This window comes from Anolis carolinensis, chromosome 1, assembly GCF_035594765.1.
Source record: "Anolis carolinensis isolate JA03-04 chromosome 1, rAnoCar3.1.pri, whole genome shotgun sequence".
NCBI classification, from domain to species: Eukaryota; Metazoa; Chordata; class Lepidosauria; order Squamata; family Dactyloidae; genus Anolis; species Anolis carolinensis.
The window spans coordinates 3,440,342-3,461,541 of record NC_085841.1 but is presented as its reverse complement, the minus strand read 5'-3'; the positions used below and the strand labels follow the sequence as shown (position 1 = coordinate 3,461,541).

Genomic DNA, 21,200 nt, shown 5'->3' with positions numbered 1-21,200 from the left:
CTGAAAGGTCGGCGGATCGAATCCAGGGAGCGGGGTGAGCTCCCACTGTTAGCTCCAACTTCTGTCAACCTAACAGTTCGAAAACTTGCAAATGTGAGTAGATCAATAAGTACCACCGCGGCAGGAAGGCAACGGCGCTCCATGCAGTCATGCTGGCCACATGACTTTGGAGACGTCTCTGGACAGGCCCGTAGCCAGGATTTAGATTCGGAGGAGGCTGGGATTTTGGTTCGGGGGGCAGGGGGGCTGAGTCTGAGCGTGAGAGACTCTACCCTAGCGAACCTTTTGTATCGTTATCCCAATACCCCCATGCATATGGGATATATTGAGCATGGTGATCAGATCATGATATGAATAAACATAAGTTCAAATAATTATTTATTTACAGCATTTATATTCCGCCCTTCTCACCCCGAAGGGGACTCAGGCTGGATCACATTATACACACACAGGGCAAACATTCAATGCCCATATACATAGAACCGAGACAAAGACAGACAGACGCAGAGGCAATTTAACCTTCTCCTGAGGGGATGTTCGATTCTGGCCACAGGGGGAGCAGCTGCTTCATCATTCACTCTGACTGCACTTCCTCATTCCAACGTTGTAAATTAGTTAAATTTGCCTCCCCACTTTTTATAAGTGGTACCTTATCTCCTACTTGATAGATGCAACTATCTTTCGGGTTGCTAGGTCAGCAACGAGCAGGGGCTATTTTTTTATTTTTAATTGACGGGTGCTCAACCCGCCACGGGCTGGCCTCGAACTCATGACAACCTGGTCAGAGTGATTTATTGCAGCAGGCTGCTTTACCAGCCTGTGCCACAGCCCGGCCCCCATAATAAATGTAAGGCCTTCTTGTGGACCACCCTGAGAATTTGGGGGGGGGGGCTGAAGCCCCTCGAGCCCCCCCCCCCCCCCCCCCGGCTACATGCCTGTCTCTGGACAACACTGGCTCTTCGGCTTAGAAATGGAGATGAGCACCAATCACCAGAGTCAGACATGACTAGACTTAATGTCAGGGGAAAGCCTTTACCTTTAATTGTTAATTTGATATAATAATTGTAATAATTGTTCATTTACTATAATATTTATAATAATATTTATAAAATAATTATAATAAGGGTTCATTTAATAAAATAATTATAATAAGTGTTAATTTAACAGGATAATTGTAATTGTTAATTTAATATAATGATAATAACAGCTGTTAATTTAATATGATAATTATAATAATTGTTGATTTAATAAAATAATTATAAAGGTTCATTTAATATAATACTTATGATAAGTGTTCATGTAATATAATAATTATAATAATTGTTGGTTTAATAAAATAATTATAATAAGGGTTCATATAATATAATAATTATAATAAGGGTTCATGGAATATTATAATTATAATAATTGTTAATTTAATATAATAATGTAGTAATAGCCTATACATAAGTTGTAATCCAGCATCTGAAGGGCCACATAAAAGGACATGGCAGATCAGATTCAGCCTTGGCATTCATATGTGTAGACTAGATGGTCCTTTCCGTCGAATAGCATCAGTGAGCAGGAAGCTGGGGTAACATCCAGTAAATGGCAGGAAAAAGCATTAAGGGTGGTGGCCTTTGGCTTCAGATGGTTCTAGAGATACAGAGTGCATGGGAAATAACCAAGATGACTGTGGAAGTCATATATAAATTAATAGACATTCCTGAAACCAGGAGGTGCCTCAATTATTAAATGTGGCATTTAGGAATGCAGTTAAATCGGACGTTTTCACCCAGGGCACGGTTACCTGAAGCTCCACTTTGAGGATGTCATCTCTAATTTAATGGCTATGGCTCAAAGTTATGGGATCCTCGAAGTTGTAATTTGGCGAGGCATCAGATTCTTTGGCAGAGAAGGCAGTGAAAGTGGATTCATTCACGGCTTTGGTGCATCCCAAGGTTTTATTTTCCATTGCTGGAAGCTTTGGTGTTCTAACACTTGTTTTTAAAGCAGGAATTCTAAGCAGGAAGTGGCTGTAACGGCCAAATGAAAGAGTGCATTTTGGGCCACTATGCATTACATTCGGCAGCAAATACTGGAACAGTCCCCCTTTTTTGGGTCCTTGTTTTGAAAATAGAGGTGTGCATTAGATTCAGTGGCAAACTAGACTTGAGGAAATATGGTAAATTGAAATGTTCATGTATAAATTATGAGAAAAGATGCAGACAAGTAATGAATATTAGATACAAGTAGCCAGGATTTGTAGGAAGAAGGCCTACAAATGCTTAAGCTCAAAAGGAATTCAGACTTGTAAGAAGGAAAGAGTTAAGAAATGAACATTCTGAGGAAAATAAAAGAATGAGCAAACCTCAAGTTTATTGTGTGGAGATGATGGGAAATTGCTAATGGCTCTTCCCTCGGAAGGACTACTCACCTAAAGAAAAGGAGAATAAATGGTGCAGCGAGAGAGCTCCAGCCCAAACAGATAAAGTGGTGATATGGGAACACTTGGTTACTTTAAATAAATTCATATCTCCAGAGCTAGATAAACTGCATCCGAGGGTATTAAATGTACTTGCAAGTGCAACTCCCGAGCCTAGAACTACAATTCTTGAAAATTCCTATAGATCATGTGGTGTCCATATATTGTGGAGGTGAAGAAATATTGTTCTTAAAAGCAGAGAGAGGAATCAAGCAACTATAGACACATTGAGCAGAAAAATTGCTCCTGGCGAAGCTTTTGCCCATCAATAGCAGGGGATAGGTACTTATCGCACTTGTTTCACTCCTAAACTGCATAGGCAGGTCAAAACCAGACTAGAGCCCCAGAATATAAGCAAGCAAGCCGTTTATTGAAGATTATATGCAAGCAATAGCAAATTAAAGTTCAGAGTCAATAAAATGGATTTAAATCTACAAGAACAAAGTACAGTAGAGTCTCACTTATCCAAGCCTCGGTTATCCAAGTTTCTGGATTATCCAAGCCATTTTTGTAGTCAATGTTTTCAATATATCGTGATATTTTGGTGCTAAATTCGTAAATACAGTAATTACAACATAACATTACTTTGTATTGAACTGCTTTTTCTGTCAAATTTGTTGTAAAACATGATGTTTTGGTGTTTAATTTGTAAAATCATAACCTAATTTGATGTTTAATAGGCTTTTCCTTAATCCCTCCTTATTATCCAAGATATTCACTTATCCAAGCTTCTGCGGGCCCGTTTAGCTTGGATAAGTGAGACTCTACTGTACCTGATAATCTTGAAGCAAGAGTCTATAAAATCACTCAAAGACCATAGTCCAAACTGAATATCAAAGTAAGTCCCTAGAAAGATATTGCTGATAGTCCAAGCAAGAATTTCAAGGATTAATCCAAGGCATGAATCAAACTGGAAATACAGGAAGGTAACTGGAATGCAGGAACAAAACTCCAAATTTGGTCCAAGGTACAGAGTCCAAGCTGGAACACAAAACAAGAGTCTCGGCTGGAACACAAGGCAAAGGTCTTCGCTGGAACAGAAATCCAAACTGTAAAATCAACTGGAAACACAGGACTGGAACTTGAAACAAGATACAAGGCTGCAGAAATGCGCATGAAGCAAAGATCTTCCTTCTTGAATTTGCAACGTTACCACCACTGACTGTGTCAGAGAAAGCAACGAAAATTATGGGAAATTCAAGGTCCCATACCGTGAGAAGGTAGCTCATTATTTTGTTTCAAAAGCAGACGCCTACTCCTCCTAATACACTCCTTTTCTTTTCTCAACTGAGTTATTGCTCTCCTCCTGTGAAGCTCATTCTCCCTCTCCACTTTATCAGTCCTACATCCAAACTAGAATGTCCATCTGGCACCTGGAGATCTGATCTTGACTGCTGTAAGGAATGTGATTCAAACCGCCTGCTTGCAACCATTCTGTCTCTGGTCCCAGAATCCACTCAGGCCCAAACCCAGAGTCCTCTGGCAAGGCAGGTGCAGGGATAATCACAGGCTGAATGAGGCCAACCTCAGGCTCATCTGACAGCTCAGATAGAAGCTGGGCTACAACAGCACTACACTGTACACAATCCATTGACATTCTGCCACTCTCCCCTTTGCAGTTAAAAAAAACATTAATTTTTTTACAAAAATACTAGTTTATAGGACCTGCCACATTTCTTTAAAAGATTTTTAATAAATGGAGAGGCAGAGTTATGCTGCTCAACTGGAATTGTGGCCACAGCATCTTGGATTGCCAAAGCATTCCAGTAATTTGACAGTTTCAGCAGTGCAAAATCGATGGTCACAGTGCCGATAAATTGTCTGATTGTGTGAATGGCATGCCATTGTGGCGTCATGGAATAAAGTCAATTTCTGTCTGTGCCCTTACAGTCAAGAAGGAGTTCCTGGATAACTGCCACACAATCAGTAATTAGCATCCAGTTCATTTAGATTTTAGTTTTCTCATTAGTAGAATCACTAAACCCATTCTGCTTATTGTCAACATATGGATTATCATCACTAGCTAAAGCGTGCTCATGTTAAATTTTGGGCAAACAATGCCTCCTCACATTTTACGTTGATTGTGTTGGCATAAACCACTAATAGAGCAGGTCGGCATCAGTGAGAGGCCCCGTCTTAACATTTCTTGGAGGGTTAAATCTAGATTAACACAATCTTGAGAAATCAATCTAATGTCCTTAGTTAATATGATACGAGCATTACGGTCTGATAACCTTTCTTAAATGTTTTTAAATTATGTCAGCAACCTTACAGTTGACCTAGCTGCCTAGAGAAATCTTGCTGTTTCATCAGGATATATTTGGAGTGATGGTAGACTCATAATCAAAATCTTGTACCATGGTCAAGAGTAGAAAAAAATATATTGTGGCAAGCTTTTCTCCCCCCCCCCCCCCCCCCCAATTTAGATTGAGGCAAAGAGTATAGTGTCTCTAGATTGAAGGAAGAAATAATATCACTCTCCTCTGCTTTGGTCAGACCTTACCTGGAATAATCCTATGTCTAGTCCTGGGCAATTCAAGAAGGACATTGACAAGCTGGAAGGTGTCCAGAGAAGGGTGACTAAAATGGCCCAAGGTTCAGAAATGTTGAATCCCTCTGAGGAGCAAATTAGGGAACTGAGTATGCTTAGCCTGGAGAGAGGAACGTTAAGTGGGGAACATGATAACCATGTTTCTATTGGAAAGGATGCTGTACTAAAGATGGAGCCAGCTTGTTTTCTATCGCTCCAGAGACTTAAAACCTAGAGTGATTAGTTTGAATTACATGGCGAGAGATTCCACCTAAACATTGGGCGGTAAGAGTGATGAAGTTTCCTTCCTTGGAGGGTTGGATGGCCATCTGTCAGGAGATTATGTCTTTCTGGCTGGTAGAAGGGAGGGGGGCACACCAATTTGGCCGAGATCGAAGCCTTCCAAGTTAAGCAGCTTCGCATTCTCCTGGGACTTTCCAGAACAACACTGATGGCTGCTGTAAGGGCAGAGCTAAGAATGCTCCTAGTAAAAGCTCAAATTTTAATGAGACAATTCAATTACTGGTCAAAGGTAAATCAGATGAATTCCAGTAGACTTCCTAACCTATGTTTAGAGGATTAAGACCAGCGTGCCCACAAGTCATCATGGGTAGTGGCCTTAAACAATGAGATGGCTAAAATTGGCCTTCCTTTACAATTTTTGAATGATCTAGGACCTAGGGCAAAACAAGTGCTTATGCAACGCACTCATGATATCTATGCTCAATTGGACCTAGCAAGTATAGGTAGGTCTTCTGCCACAAAGTTTTTAGCCTCCCACAAAATGAATACTAATTTAGAACACTATTTGACTATTCCAGTTCCGTTACCCTTAAGAAGAATATATACCAGGGCCAGGTTTGAACAACTCGGTATTATGATGCAAACTGGTCGCTACTGTAACATTCCAAGAAATGAGAGATTTTGTGTCTGGGGAGATCAAATAGTGGAAGATATCGAACATTTTTTGATTGACTGCCCAGCATATGCCGAACTTCGACACAGTTATTTACATCCATTACTATCTAATTTTAGGTCCCCCAACAGAAATGATCTTCTGACAGTCCTCTTGCAAGGACAAGAAAGATCCACCATAATTAGAGTAAGCCTTTTTATCCTGAAAGCTATCAAGAAAAGAGCACATTTCCTGAAAGAAGAATCAGGAAAATAAGATTTTGTCGGCAAACAGATGGTCAGCTGCCTGTCTTCCCATCCTTTTTGCCTTGTTTTTATTTATGTTGCACTTTGAAATGGTCATATGACTGGTCAAACAAATAAATTATTATTATTATTGGTAGAAGGGAGCTGGATTGGATGCCCCTTGAGATCTCTTCCAACTCTGATTTTTAGGTGATTTCCCCCCCTGCAGATCATATCCAAATGCATAAAATATGCAGAAGAACCTGTCCAAACTCTCCAGAACTCGTCACTTTCCTGAAATACCTCAATTACCTTTCATTTTTCATCCAAATTAGTGAATACTCTAGCTGGCATTTTGGAATATAAATGAAGGTATCTAGGCACACTCTGGGATAGGAGTCAGAGAGCGGAAAGGCACAGAGCAGCGGATTCAAACTGCAAGAAAAGGGATTCCACCTAAACATTGCAAAGAATTTTCTGATGGAAAGAGCTGTTTGACAATGGGGTATGCTATTGCCCTGGAGTGAAGTGGAACCTCCTTCTCTGTGTTGTGGTAATCTCTGAGCGGTTAAACTCAATTTAATCCTCTCTGGGGGAGATTCCACCAGAATCAGCAGAGTAGCAAAAGCAAAGCTTTCAAATGCAACAATTACTTGCACGGGGCGAGCAAAGAGAAGCCTTTGTCTATTTAGGATTGCAATGGACTGCAGAGTCTCAATAAAAGTTCAAAAAGTATTTATTCAGGTAAAAAGAACTCCAGTGTAGATAGAAAGGCTTGGGAGCTGTCTAGTCTACTCTAGACTGGTTTCTAAGGAAAAATAAGAAAGGAAAAATAACAAACATCTAAATAGTTACATCTTGCCAGGAGAGATGGTGAGATGCTTCTTGTTAGCTAGAAGAACAAAGGGAGAAGAGAGAACCAAAATGGTTCCAACCTCATGGTCCAGTTTATTGGGGCCACATTCTGACCAATGGGAAGTTAGTGTCCCTAAAGATTCACATTTCTACTAACTTCAAAGTAAGGGATGTGACGTAAACACAGTAAAGCCTATCAAGGCATGCTTTGGAAAAAGGGAAAGGATTCCCTCAATCTAACTCTATCATCTATCTAACTACATTTAGACTTGAGTAGTCCAGGATGATTCTCAACACTCTGAAGTTTTTAAAGCAGAGGCTGAATGGCCATCTATCACCTTGTATGTTCACATGCATGACAGAATGGGGTTTGACTGGATGGTCCTGGGGGTCTCTTCTATGTTTGTATGATTCTGTGATTCTCTGTATCTGTGAGTCGTACCTTCTATTCGTGTGAAAGAGATCAAGTGACTTGTACAAAGGTTCCTCTGCAGGGGATATGCTATAATTACTTTGAAATCATCCTTGTGACTCATTTACAATGACATTTGCTGGCTGAGCTCTGTTTGGGAATGGCATTTACCGACTGAGCTGTGCAGTCACATCCATTTAGATCAGCAAACCCAGTTCTGTTCTCTTATTTTTTAGATTGTCTAATAGTGAATCAACCTAAAGAAACACACATACAGTCAGGACCGTAGCCAGAAAAAAATTTCGGGAGGGGTTTTGAAAATTTCGGGGGGGGGGGGGGGGTTGAACCCCTAGCACACACTTCTCCCTGCTACAAACCTGTCAATATCTGCTTGAAATAGTGCCTGGAGGGACTCTTAATGTTTTGCGTCTCATAGACTTAGCATGGGGATTTGGTTAACCAGTTAAAATTCATGAGTAAACCAGGTTTTTTTATAACCTGAAAAATTTCGGGGGGGGGGGTTGAACCCCTAAAACCGCCCCCTCGCTACAGTGTGCCTTTAGGAAAAGAAAGGGGCAATCCTGTAAAAGCAAATCAGGTCTCATTCTAGTTTATTTCAGCAGCTGAGTTCAAATATCATACCTAACCATAGTTTCAGATAACTATAGTTAGAATTTTCTGGCGAATTGGCTGTTAGGAATTGTGGGAGTTGGAGTCCAAAACACCTGGAGGGCCGAAGTTTGCCCAGGCCTTCTCTAAGCCCTCCAGCATAACTCTATAGTCAACTTCTGTTGGAAGTTGACATTATTATTATTATTATTATTATTATTATTATTATTATTATTATTATCATCTATTTATTTACAGTATTTATATTCTGCCCTTCTCACCCCGAAGGGGATTCAGGGCGGATCACATTACACATATAAGGCAAACATTCAATGCCTTAACATAGAACTAAGACAGAGACAAACATGGGGCTCTGAGCTGGCCTCGAACTCATGACCTCTTGGTCAGAGTGATTTGTTGCAGCTGGTTGCTCAACAGCCTGCGCCACAGCCCGGCCAGAGATTATGCCAGAGAACTAGAGAGAACATGTTAACCAACTCCACAGATCATCAGGTCTGCAAGAGCCACAAATAATGGAGGGTCAATTGTATTGAAACATATCAGCCAGAGCGTTCTACACTTTCACCAGTTGTAGACCTTGGGATTTCATAGGATTTAGCCAGAGTTGTTAAAGTGGTTTGAAGTTCTATAACTGCCAGAATTAACAACCAGACTGTATTTTGTAGCAAAATAAATGTCTGTTTTGGAAGGTTGATTTTTGTTGTGTGTGTTCACATGTGTGTTTTGGGATTTGTAGGTGTGTCTGGGTAATTATCTCTGCTATGTCCCTTTAAGTTACTTTCCCTTTTGTTACAACCTGCCTCTCAGCCAGAAGAGCCATAAAGCAATCATGAAAGTTATAAAGCAAACACAGTGAGTGTTTGAACAGTTGCTTAATAGTCGTATTGAGTGTTTTAGAGGCAATTTAAGGTGTATCCACACCTCTACCTGTTTCTAAAGATTTTCACCCATAAAACTGTCAGATATCAAGCAGATGTTTGTGGGGGAAAGCTACAAGAAAGTTTAGCACATTATGCACACAAGATTATGCACTGAGATTGGCTAGTTTTCCACTGAGAATACAGAATACAGGTGGCAAAGCAAGATGTGTTGCCCTGTAATGTGTGCAACAACACTTATAAAACCTTATTCCATCTTTTGGAAATAAGGCCAATTAGTTCTTCTTTTTTTGACTGAGCACTCTGGCTCCCTCTGTCATCTTCATCTCTTCGCAGATGTCCCTTCTCCCACGGAGAAGGCAGAGATGGAATACCCACTCACCTTCCCGTCTTTCTAACTTGTTTCACAGAAGTACTTATTTGATAATAGAAGAAGAACTTTAGGTCATCTTTGATGCCCCTGTTTCTTCACCTTTTCAAATGTTGTTGTCATCATCTCCTCCTCCACTGCTCCTTCTTTCATCTTTCTCTTCACCCACTTCTTTCATTTTATATCCACCCTCCTCTGCTTCCTCCTCCATTTTATCTTTCTCCTTCTTCTTGAGTTTTAGCGTTTCCTTTTCACTTCTTCTTCTTTTCTGCCTAAGGGTTTTATCTTCTCTCTTCTCTTTCTCTTCTCTTCCTGCTTCTTTATTTTAGCACTTCTCCTTCCCCACTCCATTTTGCTTCTTTCTATTCCTCCTCTGGCTTTGTGTTCCCATCCATTTTTATCTCCTCCTCCTCCTCCTCTTCTCCGCCTCCATTTTATCTTCCTTTTCTTCTCCATTTTCATTTTGTCTTCTATTTTCCTTCTCCACCTTCTCCTTCTGTATCTTCTCTATTTTTTCTCATTATCTTCCATGTTCTAACTGTCATTGTCCTGGCCTTTGGGCATATAAGAAAGCAAGATTGACTTTAACAAAAATATGGAAAAAGGAAGAAGTCCCAAATGCTAAAGATTGGCTGATTAAAATAATAGATATTATGCACATGGATATTGTCAAGAGTCAGACGCCAGTTAACAAACAAAATAGAGTTTATTCCGAAAAGCCAAAAATAACATAAACACAGAAAGTATCCTTGAAACACTTCACTTATCAGTGTTTCAAGAGTAGTTTAGACAAAAATAACTCAAAAACAAGCCACGCTGTTTTCCCATGCTGGCATTCAATAAAAACTAAAGACGCTTCAATTCAGCTTTGGAGAAACAAATAGAGTTGACTGCAAGGAAATATGCAAAATAAACGAAGGCTTGAAACCTTCCAAAAGCTGCAGAGTATAACAGAAAGTGCAAAAGCCTATTTTGGCTTCAAACCGTTTCTGCAAACAGACAGCCGGCTCTGCAGAGTTAAAGGGACAGTTCCCAAAAGAAAAACAGCAAACTGGCTTGAAAACAAACAAACTAGAAGAGCAGTAAACTGCTTCCACGGTGCAGATAAAGCCAAAGCTTCAAAGGGATGATGAATAGCCGTCGTCAGGAGAATCCAAGGTCAGGTTGGGAGGCAGCAGCAAATTCCGAAAGGCAAACCAGTATTCAGAAGCCGGGAGTAGTCGTCAGTCAGAGAGCGTAGACAGAAGCCAGGTCAAATTCAATCCAAAGTCCGAAGAGGGTGCAGTCATCCAAACCAGGTCCACGATAAGACACAGCGAGAGCCAAGCCAGATGGTATCAGCAGATCCGAATCATAATTCAAGTCCAGTCTTCACGGAAACACAGAGATCCCAATGGCGCCTCAGCAACACCTTGCCACACGCAAAGTGCAATGGCCAAACATTCCCATTTTATTCCCCTTCCTCCTGGGTGACCAAACACTCACACCTAAACACCAGGTGTCCCAAATCTACTCAGAGTCCGAACTCCACACAGCTAGAGCTCGTGGATCCGGAGTACCTAGCAATTCGTCGGAGTCCCAATCATCCTGCCCACACTTAGCCCCATGAACACTTAAAGAACCATCCTCCCTTCTCCAAGCATCCCAAGTGGGATCAGCTCCTGCAGAAACCCCAGGTTCAGAAGTATCCATAGGTCCCAAATCCCCAGACATCTCTGGTGGCTGTGCCCATTCAGTGCCCACTTCCCCAGCCACCACCTGTTCTTCAGCATCCATTTCCCCAAACTCCCCATCTGAATCTTCCTCAGAAGACCCCCCATATAGCTCTCTAAGTCGCTTCCTGCGCAACTCCTCCAGTGAACCCTCATCACGAGGGTTTTTTCTTCCTCTTCGAATCCCATCACCATCAACCATAATCCCCGAAGGCGCAGTCACAACAGATATACGGACACAAAAGATAAGAGAAGGGAAGAATAAAACAGATTGGACAAAAGTCATAAACTTCTTAAGAGAAAGAAGAATGAACTTCATGATAGATCTGTCTTGCATATAAAAACAAATAAAAAGATGGAGGCTAGAATAAATGAAAGAATATAATATAATCCTATATAATCCTATTGTCATTTTTCTTTCTCTGTCCCTCCTTCACTTACTCTCTTTTCCTACTATTCTCCACTATCTAGTCTGTTCCCCCACTTTCGGTGTATCCTTATCTTTAAGAAATAAATAAAAACTATATTGCAAAAAAAAAAGAAAGAGAAGGACAAGGACAAGGACTCTATTACTTCTTTCCAACTACTGCTAGGTCCAGGTCCTGAATTGGTGCTTGGTCCTATGACAGTCTGCATGAGGGCAAACAAATTGAAATTGAATCCAGACAAGACAGAGGTCCTCCTGGTCAGTTGCAAGGCTGAACAGGGAATAGGGTTACAGCCTGTGCTGGATGGGGTCACACTCCCCTTGAAAGCGCGGGTTTGCAGATTAGTTCTCCTGGATTCATCACTGAGCCTGGAACCCCAGATTTTGGCAGTAGCTAGGGGGGCTTTTACAAAATTAATACTTGTGCACCAGTTGCGCCTGTACCTTGGGAAGTTATACTTGGCCATGGTAGTCCACGCTCAGGATACATCCCAAAGATATTACTGCAATGTGCTCTACGTAGGGTTGCCTTGAATACTGTTTGGAACCTTCAAATGGTCCAATGGGCCGCAGCCAGATTTCTCACCGGAGTGGGGTACAGGGAGCACACAACCCCTCTGTTACACCAGCTCCACTGGCTGCCAGTTTGCTACTGAGCACAATTTAAAGTGCTGGCTTTAGCCTATAAAGTCCTAAACATTTCCGGCCCAGATTATGTATCTCCCTCTATGTATGTGCCCAAATGTATCTCCCTCTATGAACCACCTTGGAGATTAAGATCATTTGGAGAGGCTCTTCTCTCAGTCCCACCTCATTTGCAGGCGTGATTGGTGGGGACAAGAGACGGAGCCTTATCAATGGTGGCCCGTTGGCTATGGAACTCCCTCCCTAGTGAGATCAGATCTGCCTCCTCTCTCCTGACCTTCAGAAAAAAAAACCAAGACATGGATTTGGGACAAGTAATTAGAGCAGTGCAATATGTAACTATGAAAAAATGTGATTGACAAATGAAACGGCTCTGGATTATGGTTCAGATGGCATGATTTTAATTGATGTTTTTAATTATTGGTTTTAATTGTAATTGTTTATTTGATATATGTGTGTATGGCATCAAATTACTGCCTGTTGTAAAGCTGCCTTGAGCCCCCCCCCCCCTTCCCCCTGGGTTGAGAAAGACAGGGTGTAAATATGGTAAATAAATACATAAAAGGAGAAGAAGGAGTTAACCTTAAAATTCTTAGAAAAAAACCTGAAGGTAGAAGTTGTGAATTGCGTGTTTTCTCTCTAATTTCACTGCCAAACCTTTTTTGGCCCAAAAGGCAACTAGCAAAGCCAGGCGAAAGCTGCAAGCATTGTCCCTGCTCCTTCTGGGATGGTGCCATCAAGCTCCAGAAACATGTGCCAGATACTTTCTTGGCCAGTGGAAATGAACCCCAAATATTTTGAGGATTCAGGATTAATATTTCTGTTTCTTATACAGCTTTCATGTTTGTAGCAATGCATCAAAATGACCTATGACTTATGAGGAGTGGCTTAAAGAGCTGGGCATGTTTAGCCTGCAGAAGAGAAGGTTGAGAGGAGACATGATAGCCATATACAAATATGTAAGGGGAAGTCATAGGGAGGAGGGAGCAAGCTTGTTTTCTGCTGCCCTGCAGACTAGGACACGGAACAATGGCTTCAAACTACAGGAAAGGAGATTCCACCTGAACATTAGGAAGAACTTCCTCACTATGAGAGCTGTTCGGCAGTGGAACTCTCTGCCCCAGACTGTGGTGGAGGCTCCTTCTTTGGATGCTTTTAAGCAGAAGCTGGATGGCCATCTGTCGGGGGTGCTTTGAATGACATTTTCCTGCTTCTTGCAGGGGGTTGGACTGGATGGCCCGTGAGGTCTCTTCCAACTCTACGATTCTATGACTTGCAAAGCTAACTTGATACAATCTGTGTCGCCTTCTGCAGGAAGAAGAATGGCATTTGCACCTCCGAAATACCTGGAGGGCCCCAAGATGCAAACCAAGATGAGCACATGGACACCGCTAAATCACCAGCTCATGAATGATAAAGTGAGTATTCCACAATGTTGGGCTTGGCTAAGGACCACCCATAGGCCACATTTTGCCTCTCGAGGCTGTTTTTGTGGGCCCAGGTCCCTTTATGGGTAGAAAATTAATAATTTTGTTTCAGAATGCTCAAAAATGCCATATAGAGCACGTGGAAGGCATTTCTCCCATGTTGCAAAATTTTTCAAATGCATAATTTTGCCCTGAAATTCTCCCAAACGGCCTTTGGGGAGCATGTGGGTCATTTCCATCACATTATATGCCTCCCAACCAATTAAGAACCAGGAAATGACTAGGAAGTAACTTCTGCTCACTTTCTTTTGCCCAAAGTCATCCAGAAACTTTCCCAAAACATGATAAAATGTCCTATATTTTATAGAAAGCATTGGGGGGGGGGGGGGGTAAAGATTTTGATTCTTCTAGTGCCATGGGGAATAGGATCCTTCTGGCGGCCTTCCATACTTGCCCACTCGTGCCATTGTTGCATAAAGCATTGGTCATTTCCTTATCCAGTTTCCTTCGCTCAAAAAACATGAGGTTTCCTAACATGTTAGATGTATGACATGCACCTATCTTTGGCTTTGCCTGGGTGTTGGAAGGGCCGCTGCCTGCCTACATTCTCCTTTCTCCTTCTACTTTCCTTGCTTCCCTTCTTTTTCACCTCCTTCCCTCCCTCCTCTTAATACACATATTGTTGGAAAAATGTCATCCTGTACTGCTTAAGTCTCTATGGTTAGATAGGAAGCCTAGAAAAGAGTTAGGGACACCTTCCCCAGTTCCATGTATGCTTTGATTAGTCTTCACTATTGTTTCCTCCCTCATGTCCTGTTTAGGTCAACCCACTCCTTTGTTGCTTTAGAAATGTGATCTTTCCTAGGGTTGACGTAACTTCCCAATTTGGCCTTTGGAATGTTTATGGCCCTAGAGAAGAAGTGACCCACAAGGCTTGGTCACCATTCCTGCTTCCTGCTTTGTTCCAGAGAGAGGACGCACTTTGTCCGCTCTACTAGTCAAGATGTAGCTATCTATACCTTTGTTATTTTGATCCGTCTATGTGTATTAGATCAGATTAAATTAGCTAATTAGCTCCAAACCTTTTCTATCCATCAATGTATTTCTTTTTACCTCAATAAATGCTTTTAAACTTTAAAGCTAACTTTGCATTCCTTTGCCTTCCTGAAGACACAGAGGCCTTCCAAAACTCACACCGCGTAAGTCTCACCGCTGCATTCTTCTCTGCTATTTTAATGGGAATTTACCTCATAAAGAGGGTGATTAGAGCTTGACAGCTCTTCAATTCTCAACACATATCACCTTCCTTTCCCAGTGACATGACAGAGAGCCACTTCACCTAACAACAGCCAATCCAGTATCTTCAGTGGGCCACTTCACCTAGCAACAGCCTTTTGCATACAAACAGACAAACATGCCTACCTACTTACATCCATAGACACATAGAGATTGTTTATTTCACCTACAAGATGTCAATGTAATGCAGATAATTTTTCTTTATGGAGCCAGTCCACCTGTTTCATGGTCATTCTCTTTTCCTACTAGATTTATTCCAACACACTGTACTAATTATATATTTAAAACATCTTTGGTATTTGTTATTTTTTTTGCTGCAATGAAAGCATATCTCATGCAACTATGCACCCTTCTAAACTGCCAGATTATCTGCTTTGAACTGGATTATAAGGCAGTGTAGACTCATAATCCAATCCAAATCAGATAATATGGATTATCTGATTTGATAATTTGGATTATAGGCAGTGTAGAAGGGGTCTCAGAGTCCACAATGAAGGATATTATCTAAACATTTTTAAAATAAAATTATATCCCTGCATTGTGCAATTACATTGTCCAATGTAGTTGGACCTACATGCTTTTGCATTGCAAAAATCTGTACTCCAAGACTGGAAAGATAAAATATTTACCATTTCTTGTTCTGTGACCACAAGACTTTGCTGCATTAGCTGTACACAAACATGTATTTTCAACTCATATTCCGACTTTAAAAAAATGTCTTTTTGCAAATTCGGTCAGTTTATATATGCCTAGCCCTAGTTTTCTCCTTCCTCATCTTTCCTTTACCTTCTGTTTTCTGTCCAAGAAAAGTTGAAATGAAACTTTGGGGTGGTTATATCAACAATGATGATTTTATAAGGGATTAGCAAACAAGCTTTAGTTTCCAAATGGATCATGTCACTACCCTGATGGATATGCAAGAGATTGGAAAGCAAACATTGCTTGCTTTTATGATTAAAGCCCGTGAGGTGCACTTTGAAAAACAAAATGCAAATACATTAACAGGGGAGAGTTGTAATTCTGTCACTCTGGGACATTTGCCATCTCCTTGTAACAAAAACATCTCTCTCTCCTACAAGAAGACTGTAGGTAAGCATAGGAATATACACAGTGGAGGAGAGGAAATACAGCCATGTTTCCACATTTCCTGGAGTTAGAGGTGGATAAATGAAATTGTAGATATCAGTACTGCAGATGATGTAGATGATGATGGTTGTGGTGGTGGTGGTGGTGATTTACATGAGTGGTTGTTGTGTATTTTCCGGGCTGTATGGCCATGTTCCAGAAGTATTCTCTCCTGACGTTTCGCCCACATCTATGGCAGGCATCCTCAGAGGTTGTGAGGTACCATAGATGTGGATAAAACGTCAGGAGAGAATACTTCTGGAACATGACCATACAGCCTGGAAAATACACAACAGCCCTGTGATTCCAGCCATGAAAGCCTTTGACAATATATGTACATGAGTAATTTCTAACAGGCTGTTCAATCTTTCCTTGTTGATTCTCTTTTTAAAACTATTTCTTCCTGATTGTTTTCTTAGGTATTTGAAGAGAGAAGAAACTTGTTAGGAAAATGGGTAATAATCTTTTTGTTAATTATGTTCCCCCCTTAATCTCTTTTAATTGTACTTCAATTGAAGTGCACAAAGCCTCCTGTACTTGATTCAGACTGGTCCATGCTGAGAAATGCCTCATTAAAAGTGTTCGTCATTTGTACCATTGACATAGAAAATTAGCCCCTTGAAAGATATATTTAGAAATAAGTCTTCTATTTGTGGGCAAATTATTCCACATATAGTATGGTTCCCATATCTGGACTTACTGGGAAAATATTAAAACTGAAACCCTAGATAATTATAATGAATATAATTTGACCATAGAGTTATGCTGGTGGACTTAGAAAATGCTTAGAGAGAATACCTCCCTAGCATCTTAGGTCTTCCAGGGCAATTTTATGGTCAGTTGATGGTGGAAGCATATCATAGAATCACACTGGAGGTCTTAGAAAATGCGTAGAGTCCTGAAACGTGTAGTTTTGTGAATTGCTTAGAATTATCTTCCAGAGAATCTTGATGCTGTAGTTGTGAAAGAAAATATTGGATATAACTGCAACTCTTTATTTTGGGCCAGGAAAATATTGGTTTCACTCACACTCAAAGCGATGAATGAAGTACTTCCCTTTTTGTACTTACAATGGTTTTGGAAATGAGGTTTTACATCTCACAGCTGCATATGTAAATCCAGGGCAGCATCCAATTTACTCCTAAAATTGTTTTTGGTTTAAACATAACCTGAAAAGTTTGATTCACATCAATAGGTGGACACAAAGGGGAGTAGAGTCTGGATAGTGGGATCGTTGTGTGTTTTCCGGGCTGTCTGGCCATGTTCCAGAAGTATTCTCTCCTGACGTTTCGCCCACATCTATGGCAGGCATCCTCAGAGGTTGTGAGGTATATGGAGAAACTAAGCAAGGAAAGTTTATATATCCGTGGAAGATCCTGGGCGGGGAAAGAACTCTTGTCTGTTGGAGGCCAGTGTGAATGTTGTAATTAATCAATTTGATTAGCGTTTCCAGCTACTGAAAGCTATACGTCTATTAGTCCTACCCAAAGGCTATTTAGTGGCACAGATTCAAATTTCATTTTTAAAGCGGAGCTACATTGATTGTCAGTAAGATCTTCCTATTCTGGCATGAACTATAGATAGATAGAGATTTTTAAAGGTTTTTCATGAAACCCCTACAAAGTTTTTGCAGAACTCTAGAGTTCCCCAGCTTGGAAACCCTGGTCTAAAGCAGTCATGAACAAACTTAGGCTCTCCAGGTGTTTTGGACTTCAACTCCCACAATTCCTAACAGCCTACCGGCTGTTAGGAATTGTGAGAGTTGAAGTCCAAAACACCTGGAGGGCCTAAATTTGCCCATGCCTGCTCTAGAGAGTCTCCATTGCCTTTTGGGGGACCTTTGTGTTCTTTTAACACCCAATGAACCAAAAGTACCGTCGTAGCAGTAGGGTAGCCAGGATTTTGGTCTGGGTGAGACAGGATCTACCCTAGTAAACCTTTTGTATCGTTATCCCAATACCCCCATGCATATGGGATATATTGAGCATGGGGATCAGATCATGATATGAATAGACATAACAGTTTAAATAATAAATGTAAGGCCTTCTCGTGGACCTTTAAAAAATTTCATTTTTAAAGCGGAGCTACATTGATTGTCAGTAAGATCTTCCTATTCTGGCATGAACTATAGATAGAGATTTTTAAAGGTTTTTCATGAAACCCCTACAAAGTTTTTGCAGAACTCTAGAGTTCCCCAGCTTGGAAACCCTGGTCTAAAGCAGTCATGAACAAACTTAGGCTCTCCAGGTGTTTTGGACTTCAACTCCCACAATTCCTAACAGCCTACCGGCTGTTAGGAATTGTGAGAGTTGAAGTCCAAAACACCTGGAGGGCCTAAATTTGCCCATGCCTGCTCTAGAGAGTCTCCATTGCCTTTTGGGGGACCTTTGTGTTCTTTTAACACCCAATGAACCAAAAGTACCGTCGTAGCAGTAGGGTAGCCAGGATTTTGGTCTGGGTGAGACAGGATCTACCCTAGTAAACCTTTTGTATCGTTATCCCAATACCCCCATGCATATGGGATATATTGAGCATGGGGATCAGATCATGATATGAATAGACATAACAGTTTAAATAATAAATGTAAGGCCTTCTCGTGGACCGCCCTGAGAATTTCGGGGGGGGGGGGGGGGGCTGAAGCTACATGCCTGAGTGGAAGGTCCAGGATAGGAGAAAGAAGAACACTCTGAAAACAGAGGAATTCCAGACATGAAACAATCAGGGCCAGCTAACACCTCCCAACAAAGGAATCCCTCAGGCAGAAAACAGACAGGCTGTGAAGCTGCCAGGCTATTCAATACTAATCAAGCTGGCCAATTGCAACACTCACATCTACCTCCAACAGACAAGAGTTCTTTCTCCCACCCTGGACCTTCCACAGACATATAAACCCCACTTGCCTATTTTCCAACAATTCACAACGTCTGAGGATGCCTGCCATAGATATGGACGAAACATCAGGAGAGAATTCTTCTGGAACATGGCCATACAGCCTGGAAAACTCACAGCAACCCAGCTTACTGGCTGTTAGGAATTGTGGGAGAGTAGTAGAGTATTTTCCTAGCATTATTGTTGTTGTCTTCAAAATATTTTGGGGTCAGGAAACCCACCTCTCTGGGGAACCATCCAAAGGTGCCTCCAACCCACCTCTCCTATGTCTCCACCTTTACTTTCCCAGTTCGACAAGTGGACGGACGTTCAGAGGCGGAGGGTCTTAGGTGATTTCCTAGAGCGCTGCTCCCCCTCGCAGCTCAAGTTCTGCTTCAAGCACCTGCAGGAGCGGATGCCGGTCGAAGCGCTGGATTTTACCGCCAAGCTTCCCAGGGCCTTGTCCCTCTACATCTTTTCCTTCTTGGACCCCTGGAGTCTCTCCCGATGTGCCCAGGTAAAGCTCAGCGAGCGGCTGGATTGGTTGGTGGAACGGAGCACAGCAGAGCTTGGATAGGTTTTGCCTAGTATCATATTAGAGGAGACTCTCCTCTCAGGACCATACAGTCCAAGCTCTTCTTGCTAGAGGGGAAGACATAATCCAATCCTTCCTGACAGATGGCCATCTACATAGTTTCCTTTCAAAAACGTCCAGAGTAGGAGACCCCATCACTTTTCTAAGCATTCTATATTTCACTAGAATTGGAAAGGACCCCTGAAGGCCATCCAGTCCTACTTCTTCTTGCCAGGCAGGAGGACACAATCGAAACACTCCTGACAGATGGCCATCCAGCTTCTTTTTCAAAACCTTCAGAGAAGGAGCATAGTGTCTGGGCTGAGGAAAGTACCTTATATACTCGATTATAAGCCGACCCGAATATAAGCCGAGGCACCTAATTTTACCACAAAAAACTGGGAAAACATTGACTCCAGTATAAGCTGAGATACCAATAAAATTACATTAATTGAGGCATCAGTAGTTTATTTATTTATTTATTTATTTATTTATTTATTTGCAGCATTTATATTCCACCCTTCTCCCCCGAAGGGGACTCAGGGTGGATCACATTACACATATAGGCAAACATTCAATGCCTTTTAACATAGAACAAAGACAAGACAAACACAGGCTCCGAGCGGGCCTCGAACTCATGACCTCCTGGTCAGAGTGATTCATTGCAGCTGGTTGCAGCTGGCTGCCCTTCCAGCCTGCGCCACAGCCCGGGCCCAGTTTAAATGTTTTTGAATCTTTACATCAAACTGTAATTTATTAAATCATTATTTTCATCTTCTTCAATGTAAATGTGCTCATGTATTCTTTTAATAATCATAGAGTGAAATAATAAATGTAATAATAATAATAATAATCAATGCAGTAAAATAATAAATTTATTAATAATAATAAAAATAGAGTAAAATAAATGTAAAAGTAACAATAGAGTAAAATAATAAATGTAATAATAATAATAATTAATAGAGTAAAATAATAAATGTTTCAATACCAATAATAATAGAGAAAAATAATAAATATTCCTTATATACTTGAGTGTAAGCTGACCTGAATATAAGCCCACCAGGAACCTCACCCGAGTATAAGCCGAGGAGGTTTTTTTCAGTTCTAAAAAAGGGCTGAAAAACTAGGCTTATACTCGAATATATACAGTAATAGTACCACTCTACTTTGGCGGGTCAGACCTCACCTGAAATACTGTGTCCAGTTCTGGGCATCGCAATTCAAGAAAAATATTAACAAGCAGGAAGAGGTCCAGACGAATGTGACAATAATAAACAAAGGTTTGGAAACTAAGCCCTGTAAGGAATGGCTTTATTTATTTCATGTGAAAAGCATTGCATAACAAATACATTTAAAAATGATGAAGAAAAAAAAATAGAGGAAATCACAAACAACTAAATAGTTTTAGACCAGAAACGGGCAACAGCCACCGCATTGTCCGTAGCTTTAAACAACTCCTCCTCCGTAGGAATGGCTTAGGGAGCTAGATATGTTTATCTTGGAGAAAATGAAGGCTTATAGGAGACATGATAGCTATATGTTTAAATATTTTGCCCAGAGTCATTCAGTAGGTTTCCATGACTGAACATGGATTCACAGCTTGGTTTCTTAGAGTCCTCAAAACACTCAAACCACTGTGCCAAATGGGGGGCTTTCTCTCTGTTAATGTTTACTTCAATCTGCCTTCTTTTGTCTAGTTATGGACTAGACAAAAGAAGGCAGATTAAAGTAAACATTAAACTCCTTTGCTGTTGCCTACTGTGTTATAAACTGCGTAGTACTCTGAATACAGGTTGAGTATCTACCCTGTTTCCCTGAAAATAAGGCATCCCGTGAAAATAAGACCT

General features: G+C 41.1%; 1 protein-coding gene across 1 annotated transcript in view; it reads left to right on the top strand.

The window, feature by feature from the left end:
• The window catches only part of fbxo16 (F-box protein 16), a 39,127-nt gene that overhangs the window by 1,283 nt on the left and 16,644 nt on the right, over positions 1-21,200 (top strand). Inside the window, 3 exon segments of the mRNA XM_062969357.1 lie at positions 13,378-13,481; positions 16,331-16,366; positions 19,090-19,296. Of these exon segments, the coding sequence (XP_062825427.1) occupies positions 13,386-13,481; positions 16,331-16,366; positions 19,090-19,296 (339 nt within the window). The 5' untranslated portion in view covers positions 13,378-13,385.